Source organism: Vanellus vanellus (assembly GCF_965231255.1).
Source record: "Vanellus vanellus genome assembly, chromosome: 7".
Classification (NCBI taxonomy): domain Eukaryota; kingdom Metazoa; phylum Chordata; class Aves; order Charadriiformes; family Charadriidae; genus Vanellus; species Vanellus vanellus.
Window position 1 is genome coordinate 20,793,253 of NC_138912.1, and position 13,008 is coordinate 20,806,260.

The following is a 13,008-nucleotide window of genomic DNA, read 5'->3' on the forward strand; positions in this document are numbered from 1 at the left end:
AGGAGCTCCCTCGGTTTGATTGGATTGGCACTGCAGCTGGGGCTGGCCCGTAGCACAGGGCAGCTATGGGATGCTGTGGGGAGCAGCTATGGGATGCTGTGGGGAGCAGCAATAGCTGCAGCCGGCAACCCCTCTGTGGTTTTGGTAGAAGCCTGTCCCCATTTGTTACAGGAGTGGTTGCTCTTCCCAATCCCTGGTTCAAAGGCTTGGAGTATTTACTGTAGGGCAAACCAAAACGCTACCTACCTAGAGATGCTGAAAAGCATGTCAAGAGTGTATATGAGCATCCCCTTACTGCCAGAGGGTCAGGCCTACTGCTCGCCTGGACATCTACAAAAGGCCGGACAGATAGGTGGAAGCAGTGCTTTGGCTGGCTTAGACATGGCCCCTGCATCAGCCCCAGCTCCCGGTGCTCTCAGCTCCCCCTTCCTTAGGACTAAAATGCACCCGCAGGAGCTGTGCAGCATCCTTAGAATGGGAGAATTTAAGTAAGACCAAATATGAAAACTTTCCTGTAGAGAAGGGTATAATGGCGTAAGTGCACTGTTGTCTGGTTTTCATGGCCTTTTAAAGAAGGCAGACCATGAAGGGAAGGGGGGTGTTTATGTCGTATTCAACTTCCCATCGTGGCCCAGGGATGCACCCTCTTTTCCGACTGAGAAATAAGTTGGCAGAAGGTCGACCAGAAGAGCCAGAGCCTCTCCTCCTGCCTGCACGTCTCCACTCTCAGCACGTGGCACAGCTTGGGCAGAGCCCAGAAGCCACTAAGCCACAAAAGAGCATCTTAATAACCCTGGCTCCTAAAAGGCTGCGGGGAGGAGAGCTGCCCTTGCTCAGGACTACTGATTCAAAGCAATACGAAGCAGAAGGATTCATACAGCTCACTTACACAGCTGTCAGAGGCGGGATAGTGGCTGGACTGGACCTCTGATCTGGTCCCAGGAGGCAATCCCTTTATGCCCAAGCCCACAGTCTAGCTTACATTAGGAAGAGCAGTGGCTCCTGTGGGTGAATGGTTCATTTCAGGTTTCTGGAAATAGAGGCACCACAAGGGAAATAGAAGTCTTCAAAGTAAAATTACTGGCCTGCTGTACTTTTCCTTAGCAAGCTGCCTTTTGGCTGGGCTGACCGCTGGAATGTGTGTTGCCCAGCACTTCCACAGCAGATTTTCGGTGTTGTTTGATACATTCCCCTCCCCCAAGACTAGCTATGTTTTTGAGTCAGAATACATTTTAATACACAATATAATGTATGGTGACGATTAGCAGCTCTCTCAGTGTAACAACCTGGCGGCTCCACAGTCTCAGCAACACGGGTCTGTCTGCAGTGCCCATTTGTAACTCATAAACTGTGTTGGTGTGAAGCCACATTTCCCTTTTTTTTTTTTTTCTTTAACAGTGAAGCATTACCTGGTGAAATGCCCCCAGAACAGGTAGGAGATTACACTTCTCTTTACTATAACCCAAGGTACCAGTTCTGGTTTTGTTTTGCTATGTATGCTGAAGAAGATGAGTGATGTTTTCCAAAATGCCTACAGCAGGATAAAGAGTCCCGTGTCTCATGAACATGCCTGCAAGCCAACATCTGCTGTGCACGATAAGAGGGATCTACCTGGGCTATCTAGCTGTAGGTCCTGCAGGTGCTTCAGTGACAAGCCTCTCCTCGAGGCTCTAAATTGCTTTCTGGAGAAGCCTGTTCTCATCTTGTGTGGCTTTCTAGGGTTTCCCAACACCTCACCGGATGGTAATGACTTAAACCATCCATGTACATCGAACAAACCCCAATGTTACCCAGTGATTCCCGCACCCAGGAACAGGGAGTCGGGCTCAAAAGCAGATTTTCAAGGCCTACAGTCTATTCCCAGCTCAAGACTCCAAGTGACGGGAAAAATTTTACTTCTGCTGCGGTCATTATTCACTGTCCCTTTAAGTACCACCGACTGCCAAAAGTTTTTGACTGCGTGGTGCTATAAAACTGATTTCCATTGTATGTTTTTCCTGAGATATAAATTGGTTGGAACTGCAGTAAAAAAAAAGATGACAGAAGTGTTTTACCAACAGAAAAGATTAAAGAGGGATGCCTCATAACGACGCAGAAGAACAGCTGTTGCCCAGTTTTCAGTGACATAAAACGTGTTTCTAACCTTGTAGTTTAAACCCAGTATCGCTTGGTATCACAGATACTATTTCTCATAGTATCTTTTTAAATACTGTGAGATTCAATACGGAGTATAGCGTACCCTAGACCCTCCAATAGTGTAATTTTCAGTGCACTCTCATGGCATTATCGCTGTATTCAATCTAACGACACTCGGATGTAAGCGAAGTCACAACAAAGCAACAGAGGGTTCAGGAGAGGCCAGTACAAACTGAAACTTTCACGTTATTCATGGAAAGATCTTTGTTCTGTGACCCTGACCAGCCATTGCACCACACCAAAAATTTACAGAGACAGCTCAGCAGTTTTCATTTTTCCCTGGATGTTTTCTCTTTCCCTTTCTTTATTAGCTGCCGGGACAAAGTTGGAATTGCAAAAACAAGAAAAGAAGGGGAAGGGGAAGGAAATCAAAGTAGATTGGCAGAGAACGCAAGAAGAGAAGAAAAATGAGACCTGACTGAAAAGATGACTGAAAAAATGGAGCATCGCAGTCAGACAAAACCCCTTGTATTACAGAATCTGCCTCTCTGGGAATAGATGAAGTGGTAGTGATACTACTACAGACACTAAATTTAGTTGGCTGAATAGCAGGGGGAAAACAAGCCAACGTGATTTCTTCACTGTAAAATGGTGTCTTCAGAAGGAAAAAAAAATGCAGGACTCTATATGGATGAAAATATGGTTTCATGTATTTCAGTGTCACCAGATATGCTAATGATAGCCCTGATCCCACAAATGCATGTCTAAAGGGCATTGGCTTCAGGGCTTTAAAATTAAATAGCTAGGAAAGTGTTACCAGTATGATAATTTTTGTTATGTTTCACTCTTGGTACCGTTTATTTTCTACCCTCTGCTCAAAACACAAACCATTAATTCCTTTGAACTCATTTCTCTTCATCTGTGTATTTCTTGTCTTGGAACTTAATTCAGCACATTTAGACCCAAAACCCTAATATCCATTAGGCCAAACTGATGAACTAATTTGCAGGAGATTCCTGCCAGTCAAAATGAGTATGCCGTGCAAAATTCAGCCTTGATTAGAGAGACTTAGCTCCAACTCCCATAGTGATATTTCAAACTCAGAGCAGAATCCAGTTTCAAAATGACATCAATAGTCCGGTGTCTAAGAAATGTCTGTACTCCCCCTGCAGTAATACCTAAGCATCTTAAAACATTTCATGTCTTGACATCACAATGGTGTTTTTACTTAATTGGAATCTGAAGCACAAAGGGCTAAGTGATTTGCCCCAGGTCTCACAAAACGGCCTTGGTAGAAAAGAAAATTAAATCCAGATTTCCTGAGTAGAACAAAGCAAATGTTTGGGTTTTGGTTTGCTACTTGACCAATAACAAATTAAGGAAAAAAAAATGAGTTAACCAATAGCCATTTCTTTCCCACATTTTAAAAATAAATACCTAAATAAAGAGAACAGTTATTTTGGGTTTTCCAAACCACCTAATTCCATTTTCTGGGGTTTTCTTTTCTTTAAATATCCTCCTCCTTGTTATCTTCCTTGTTATTAGATCATTTTGTCCGTTTTCAGATCCAGAAACCCACAAGAGGTGTAGCTTTGAAAATAAGATTTTTTTTCTCGTGTCTTTTATATTTGTTTTGGCCTCAACTCTCCAGTCCTTCAGTGACTGCTCTTCCGCAGACAAATAATTTGAGGTGAAAAAAGTGTTTACCTCAGAAAGCTGTCCATCTCGACCCCTTGGTTCCACAGTGCCAATCTAACATCGTAGGAGCAAATTCTGCCAGACTGAACCAAAACCGAGTACCCAGTCCATCCCTGGCACCTTTTCACACAGCCCCCCTATCTGGAAAATATCAAAGCAGCTCCCAGTTCATTCAAGTGAATTTTTTGTCATCCCCCTGCAGCCCCTTGACAAGAGGAAATATCTTACTTAGATGACAACAGAAAAAGTCCCACATCCTTGACTCTAATAAGGATAATAAAGCTAAAATTGTAGTAGTTTCCCAGCTCTTGGGACAGCCATGACCTCCAGGGAACCTGCTCTCCTGGTGCCATGATTGTTTGACACCTTCCACAGGTTTTTTCCCCCAAACTGCTGTATTTTTCTTGCTCTCTAAAAACTCATTAGATCCTTCAAGAAACGCACAATGTGACACTGTTGAAATAGAAGCCAGGAGGCTGGAGGAGGAGCTGGAGATAAAAAACTAACTTTCCTTTTAGACATAGAACAAGACAAGCTCACAAAGAGGCAGTGTTTCGGAGCCAGGGAGTCTTTTCTGAGCTGCCTTGTTTGGTTTGAGGAGCTCAGTTCTAAGACAGCAAGTGCAGTTGTATCTCCCAGAATTAGTTAACCCTGTATGGCCTCGTGCATTTAACTGAAAAGTGTAAGCCATAAACACATTTCTCTGTAGCTCCACTTTTTCAGTGGCAAAGCAGGAATAATAACTATTGCAATGAATTGACACTAAGCCTTTTCATATATTGTGCTTAAAGTAGCTATATCAGAATAATAGTATCGTTAAGCTACGCATCTGCCTTAATGACTTTGGATTATTAAAACCAAAAACATTAAAAAAATCACTCTCATACCCTTTTTGGTGTTCTTTGTGCTTTACAGTTTGCTGTGTTTGGGCGATGGAGCCAGGAAGGACAGTTTCATGTCCTGCTGGTGTTAAACCATTGCATGTTTTGCTTTTAATATAGAAACAAATGGTTGTTGTGGGATAAGTTCACAATAGTGCAGGCAGACTTTGAAATTATTTTAATGCAACCCTCAGTTTACATAGCTCATGTGATTTAGTTATAAATCATGAAAATATTTTACCTTTTAAACACTTTAAAAAAAAAGTTTGGCAGCAAACCTATGTTTTGGACTGAGTAGGTGGAACAGAAGTCAGGAGAATCAGCAAACCAGAGGCTTCTTGTAATCTACGCTAATGTAAATCCAGAGCGATTTTACCAATGGTAGCGGTATTCATTTGGATTTACAGCTGTATAAAATGATTATGTCTGTTATTTTGTTATTCTTGTGTGGGCAATAGCTGAGATCTTAACTTTCATTAAGACTTTGGCCCTTTTTGAATATTTTATTCTATTAATATAAAGAGAATGTTTCATTATGCAAAAGAACCTGGAGAGGAAGAGAAACTTGGGACAAATGATTTAAAGTTCAGTGAAATCCATGTTGTCAGTTGACGATGGAGACCCTGGCTGGATCCCATTGCGTTGTTTAACTCACCAGCACAGAACAGGAAGGTCCCCACAACCATCCTGCGTTAATCTTTCCCAGGGTGAGCCTGTGGTCAGACGCATCTGAGCAACAACTGCTTACCAAGTCACCTCCACCACCATCGTCATCATAACTAACTGCTATACACTCTCCCCCCACCCCAGCTCTAAGTTAAGATTTCTTTCACTACTGGTTAAGACAGTACAATTCTATTTCACGTTAGTTGCGAGCTAGGAGCCCCTGCGTAGTCAGTTACCACAGCTCAGCTGACACACGATAACAATCACTGCAACCTGACTGTGGTATCCAAGCCCTAAATATTCATAGAATCACAGAATTTTCAGAGTTGGAAGGGACCTCTAGAGATGATCTAGTCCAACTCCCCTGCCAAAGCAGGATTGCCCAGAGCACATTACTCAGGACTGCATCCAGGACTGAAAATCTCCAGGGAAGGGGACTCCACAACCTCCCTGGGCAGCCTGTGCCAGTGCTCTGGCACCCTCACCGTATATATATACCGTTTTTCCATGTATTTGAACGGAACTTCCTGTGTTCTAACTTGTGCCCATTGCCCCTCGTCCTGTCACTGGGAACCACTGAAAAGAGCCTGGCTCCATCCTCCTTCAACCCACCCTTTAGATACTTGTACACCATAATAAGCAGGATATACTACCTCAGACCTCGGGACATGCTAAGGATAAAACCCCCAGACTTAGAGGATGTTAAACGGTAATAGTCCAAACACAGAAGCTTTCTTGGACAGGAGTCTGTTTACGATATCGCTTGTACTCTTCCCTCATACCGACTACCGCTTTTTCAGCACGGATGTACTGGAGAATGCCCGAGTTTAGAGATTGGGGCACAGTCTCTCCAACTTATATGCACTGAGCACACCAGCCCCTTTTAAAAAGCTGGCTTCTTCAAATGTGGGCTTGTGAGCTGTCTGAAGACATGCCGCGTGCCCTCCTGGCCTGCTGGCCCCTCAGCCAGTCTTAGCCCAGAAGTCACATAGAAGGTTTTGCTTTGCCGTGTGCTTCCTGTGTGAGCTTATGCACGTCACCTCAGCCGGCTGTGCCTCTGCTTCCCGAGGACAGAAGGGTACAAGCTCATCCGGGGTGCAGCAGTGTGGTCCTACGTGTTTTTAAGGAATAGGTGCTATGAAAAGATCCTTGTTTAAACCCGACACTTTGCATTTTCTGTGCCAGGACAGATCGTACTCCTGAGTTTCTCAGCCAGGCTGTATGGCTGAAAAAGACTCAGAGTATTTCCAGCACCCGTAAGAGGTTTTTCAGTATATCCCCAGGTCAAAATACAATTTTTTTGAGCAGGGACTCTCCCAAGTGGAAGGTGACATGTTTTGCATGAACTCACTGGGACAGACTGTCTTTTCCTCCGTTGCCTTCACTGTTCTTCACATACGGGTCTCTGCTTTGCAGCTCAGGGGAGACAGTTACCAGTGTGACAAGCATGTCCCCTCTACAGCCCAAGAAGGTAAAGAAAAAGAAAGAGAAAGAGAAAGTGGAGCAGCCACCAGCCATCCCAGCAAAAGGTATGAAAACAGGGGTGCAGAGGGGTTCCAAATCCTGAGTACAGCCGTGGAGGGGCAGCAGAATGCGGGATGCCAGGACTCTGTCACCGACTGTGCCTGTGGGGTGACCTGCACTCGCTCCCATCGGTGGGGGAAGAAATGGCCCGTGCCTGTTGCTGGGACCAGGGCTCTCAGCTCCCTGCAGCTGTAGCGATTGAAAAGCGAGTCACCCAGCCCACGCAAGAGCTCCCAGCTCCCAGTAATCAGAGGGGAGACAGGAACCTCGGCAGAAATATTCACCTTGCTCAAAGAGAATATTTAAGTTAGGCATGATGAAATTTCGTGTTGGGGATAGACTGAGGGAAGCCAGCACATCGCACTCTTAAAATTGCTGGTGGTGCACTTGAGAAGTCAAGCAAGCTGAGCGGATAAAGGCCAATGTCTTGGGCAACCTCACTTTCAAAGAGGATTTGTGATTTCCTCCGTGCAGGGTCAATCACACAAACTCTCAGGCGTACTTTCTGAGCACTGCTGTCAGTGGTGAGCCCCTGGGAGAGAGGAGGGAGAGGACCTGAAGGTTTGCTGTGGGTTAGATCGCAAGCGATCAGTTCTCAAGAGGTGTATTTGCTCTGGCTTCTGCACACAAACAACATGTTTTCCATATCAGATTCTGTAATCGTACGAATTTTTCTAATTCATAAGGCCTATGCTTTATTGTAAAATATGTTACCTGAAATACAGTTAAACTCTGGTATATGTATTTGCTATTAATCTGTAATTTATAAGTTGATAATGCGTATACTAAAAATGACAGTGAATGACGATAATGTGAAATGATCCCTTAATATTTATTTCTGTAGCTCCAATAGCCAATAATTTTCCTAAGCCCAAGCTCTTGAAACCTCAAAGAAAATTGATCTTGGTAAGTAATTTTCTATGACATTATTTTCTCCATATTCTTCTCTTTCAATACAATTGCTGTAATGCTGCCAGAACTCAAGGTGCAGAAACTATAAATTGGCTTAAAAATCATATAAGTAGGGTTGGTTTTTTTATATGTAATACTTTTTCAAGTGATGAATTGTCTTGGCTCTTTTAATTTTTGGCATTAGGTTACACTGGATTATGTTTTCCAGCTTTCTAGCAGTCCTAGTGTCTACAAATTTAGCCTGTTCTTAAATGAAACCTACTATCGATTCTCACGTGCTTCTGGCAGCTGTTGCCTTAGAAAAAATACCAGTTACTGACAGAATCACTACTGTACCGGTCACACTGCTCTTGAGACTTTTCAAGTCAGAAATGGGGGGCCCGATTCTGCCTTATAGTGGTGTAAGTCAGGAATAACTGAAGTTGCAGGAATAAGATGTATGCATACAGCTCATATTAAGGAAAAAAACCAACAACTCATGACAGTTTCTCTTGAATGTGAGTTTCTGTTTCAAAAAAAAAACCAAACCCTGCAGATATATGCCAGACAAATCAAATAGATGGAGACATGTTTCCCTGCTTTAATTACAAAGCAGTACCTGGACAAGACATCCAGGGATCATACAGAGTTTTATACCAACTACCTTCAGCTGCCTATATAAAGAGGGTGGTCTGCTAGACTCCCTGTATAGTCAAGAGAAAGAGAGATGAGTTAGAGTAGGAGCCTGATGCTCCTGCTAATTCAGACTTGATGCTCTGAATTGCCTTTGGGGATCCTTTCTCCCTTCTCTGGCAATAGAGGGAGCCCAGGGTGACTAACAGCCCGACTTAGGTGAAGGTGGGCGCCTAAAGTTAGGCCATGTGAATAACCCAAACACCTCTGTGATGGCTTCACTTTCAGATGAGGGTTAGCATCACCGTCAGGGGATGACAGCCACCCTTTGCCGCGTGCACACTGCATTAATCACTGCGCCCAGGCATGTGAGTCCATCAGAAATCAGTTAGTCTTCAGCCCTCCTAGGAAAAGCTCTCATCAGTTAAAGCACTCAGACTCTTCCTGCAGGTCAATAAAGCACGTCGATGCATGCTGAACTTGAAGTAGATCTGTTTCCAGATGCTTTTTCTTTCTGGAATAAAGCCAAGGATACGGGCCACAAAGAGCTGTTTGCTCTTCCCTTCCTGCTACGCAACTCCAGTCAAGGTTCAAACTCTTTGGAGGTGAGCAGGAACAAAGCCTTTTCAAACAATGAAAGCAGCTTTGTTTTCCCTAGCGTGACTGAGGATCTGCACGCTGCATGCAGCCAGCAGACTCGGTTTTAATGCTTTGCTGTCAGACTCAAGTCTGGCTCTGCTCGTTTCCCTTTCATCTTTCACCTCAGGGTGCACCTGGAGAGTCATCGCAGCCTGCAGAAAACACACAATCTACAGACGTGAGTTAGTTTTAAGTCAAAAAGTAATCCAAAAAATACTATCCAAAGGATTTTCAAGACCAAAACTCACCTAGCAATACTTTAAAGAGCAAAGTAAATTAAACCCATGTCAGTCTATAAGGCACATTCAGAGGCTGAGCAGGATGCTCCCCACACCTGTTTCCCATTTCTGTTCCGCTTGCCTCCCTTTACAACACAGTTGGTTGAACCCCTATGTTTTAGTATTCTTAGAAAAAAGAAAAAATATATTTTTTCTGCTTTTAAGTGATTTTTCAGTGAGGAACTTTAATTGAAGTAAAATAAGTTTCAACAAAGATACAAAATGGTAATAATTACAGAGAAAAAGATGTATCAAATTCATCTACATGAAACATTTTATTGATTTTCAGCATACTCGCCTCCCCATTTTTTTAATTCTCAAAAATTTCTCCAATTTTAAATTTTCAGTCTGCTTTGGGGCAAAAAAATACTATCATCATCCTGCCAAATCTCTGCAGGATAAAAGACCTTTTTCTTTCCAACTGTAATTATTGCACAGCTGGTGTCTGCACGAGGTCTTTTTTCATTGACGGCACGTAGTTACTAGGTAATCACCACTGCAAAGACAGACTCAAATTGCTGAGTTCCTGGACTACTTCTGCAGTTTCCCTGTGGAACCCAAGGAAGGTACGACACTGGGGCACCAGGAGAATATTCTAGAAAACCTAAGGAAACTAGCTAGAGTAGAAGGGAACATTACAAAATAATTCCAGTGTTTTGGGAAATTTTTTGTAATAACCTAAATACCAGGAAAATTATTTCCAGAGGACATGTGCTTCTGGTTTCTTGAAAGATGTTTATAATAAGCTAGAGAATTTCTTTTGTTGTTAACGTGCTAGAGTGGGTTGCAGTATAATTTTACAAGAATACAATAACCTGGGTAAAATATGGACATAATCTCAATGAAAATTAAAAAAAAAAAAAAGAGAGAAAGCCTAATATCATGTTCAATTGCACAGCCTTGAGTAAAGCCTTTTAAAATCTCTGCTTAAGTCATATTGCTTTTGCTTTAGCCAGAATAACAATTCTATGCTCCCCTTGTTGCAAAAATATTCCCCATCCGTGTCATTCTCTATTAGCATCAATGAGAAATGTGTACAGATCAAAGGAAATAGAGATGCTGAGATGCAAAAAAGGATGGTTTTTATAGCATGCGAGAAGCACAGAGAGTCATTAAGAAGAAGAAAATTCTAGGGGCCCACAAATTCTGCTCTCTAAGGACTGTTCTGCAATAGCCTTAAGTACTTAGCCCTTTGAGTTGGTAGAGATAAATCTTATACTTCTTCAACCAAATTTTCTGGTAAGCCTTTCATTGCCTCCTAGAGATTAGTCATCATAGCCCATGAGTGTCAGCTATGGAACATCATCTAAATGAACAGGTTTCAGTGTCTTCACGAAGGTTTGCACCACCAAGTTTAGGAGCTCCTGTGTGATTCACTGGAGCCAATGAAAGGATGTGAGACTTCAGGTTAGACAAAATCCTGCAATCTTTACTTATGCAAAATCTTTGTTGACTTCATAATTTTCATGCTAAATTTTACGGGGAAGAATATCTGCACAGATAAGACAGGCTGTAGGGAATCTTCCTGATTCTGCCACTGATGTGGCCTCTGCTAAGTCATAGAACGTCCCACTTTGAAATCAGGTGAATATATCCTGTATTCCAAATGATTCCCTTGGGCTGAGTTCTTCAAACACATTGTACACACGCACACAGTACATAAGAGTTGACTTCTGCTATTCCTACACTGACCAACCTCTTGAATAACCTCTTTACTGGAGTGCATCTGGCGTCTCTTGTTCCCCACCACAGAATACATACTGGTCCTCTGTGACTTCTGAAGCAGAGTGCTTTCAGTGACCATAGCTGAGCTATTTAAGAGAAGCATCCTTCTACCTTCAGCTCACACAGCATTGTTTATCTCAGCACGGATTGGATCACTGGTGGCCCAGCACCACATGATTGCTGAGATTTTCCTTTGATGATGCTGTAAAAGCTACTTGAGAAACAAGAAGGGCATATGGTTATCTAAGACTGAGGGAAATTTCGGGAAGTCACTTTGTTAACTTTGAGTGAAAGTATAATCTTTTGCACTCGTTCTCCCTGCCCATCTGCCTTTTTGAGACACCACAGCTTCCCTGCTCCTGCCATGTCCACAAAGCAGAAGGGTGGTGTTTTGAACGGGAACTTGACATAGGTTTGACACCTGTGGAACTGAGAAGGCTGTGATTTGATATCATCATCTGCACGTACTCAGCAAAATCAAGCTTTCAGCATTACACATTTAGCTTAGTGTCCTACATCAATGTACACTCCTGAATCAAGCAATGAAGACAGGTGCTCCTAAAGCTGCCCAGAAACTTAAGTTTCCTTCACTTGAAAAATCTTTTTGCCTTTTTAGATTTCGGGGGTGCGTTTCCCATTGTACAAGAAACCAATCAGATCCACTGTATATCAGAACCGGTGACCTTGGAGTCCTTTTGGGAAAGAGGTCTAGATGTGGGAGTGAATTATCTGCAGTCCGATTACCACGTCAGAGCTGTGAAATGTAAAGAGCTGCTTTTGGGTTTTGATTGCTGGGGAATTTGTGCCTTCTAAAGCATTCTCCAACATGCTGTCCTGCAGCTTCAGTGTCACAGCAACCTGGGAGAGCAATTTTACTCATTGCAGGATTGTACTCGATGGACAGAGTTGATTTTTTCCCCTGTCTTCTTTCTCATCTTGTAATTAAGCACTACATCGTTCAAACCAGTCATATCATATGCATCAAGCTAGCTAGGAAAGGTAGGCTAGTCAGTTTTTTGCACAACTAGTAGGATTCGTCATTAGTCTTAACCTGTAGGTACCTTTTGCCCTTTTCTTGAGAAAGAAAAAGGAAGTGAAATACATCTGTTCAGTCATTTGTGGATTCTGGATCTGGGAACAATCACGTCTTCCTTTCTCCTGGATGATTTTAAATTAAAAGCTATGCCACCCTCTGTTAGAAATGTTGTTTCCTCCACAATGTGTAACAACGGGTGATGATTTAAGTTCCCAATTTCTTAAGGCATTATTGATCTCCACAGACTTCAAGTAACATATGATATACAAAGAAATGGTGAACATGTTTTTCCTTGACTCCCTGTGATTCTTGAATATTTCCATCCAATCCACATAATTTCTCTCTCTCCGAGATGAATAATCCTTTTTTTTTTTTTTTTTTAAGTCTCTCCTTAGGATGTGAGATGTCCATAGGAACATAAATATCATTTATACATTCAGGTTGACACTCAGAACACAACATATTCAAAACTGCTGAGTTATGCCTGCTTTCCCAGTCAGATTACAGGTTGCTGTCTTTACTCCCAAGAAGAAACAGTTTGTATAAACACATAAAATCTCATGCTGGAATCGTGCCGAGACTCATGCATTTACGAAATCCCACAACAGATGACTTTTGTGTGATGACACATTTGGAGTAATAAAAGTGTCACCAGAAAACTGAAAACCTTTAATTACTTCCTTGGGCCTCTCTGAAGGATAAGAAGAAATCAGCCTGATTTTCAGCAATGTTGGTTTAGAATCTAGGAATACCTCTGCAAATGTAAAAGGAATAAAGCATTAGCAAAGGTGAGGATGGTCTTCCCCAAAGGCTGTTAAAACAGGCTGGACGAACCTCTGCGAGGTATATTTAATTCTGTTAATGAAGAAAGATGGACTAGCACACCCCTTAGAGTCCCTAC

The 13,008-nt window shown here is 42.6% G+C and overlaps 1 protein-coding gene across 1 annotated transcript in view; it reads left to right on the top strand.

The window, feature by feature from the left end:
• VSTM4 (V-set and transmembrane domain containing 4) overlaps positions 1–13,008 on the top strand; it is a gene marked incomplete at its 5' end in the record, with an annotated part of 37,910 nt that overhangs the window by 18,422 nt on the left and 6,480 nt on the right. Inside the window, 3 exons of the mRNA XM_082486685.1 lie at positions 1,399–1,432; positions 6,798–6,910; positions 7,750–7,811. Coding sequence (XP_082342811.1) covers positions 1,399–1,432; positions 6,798–6,910; positions 7,750–7,811 — 209 coding nt within the window. The remainder of the gene's footprint in view (positions 1–1,398; positions 1,433–6,797; positions 6,911–7,749; positions 7,812–13,008) is intronic.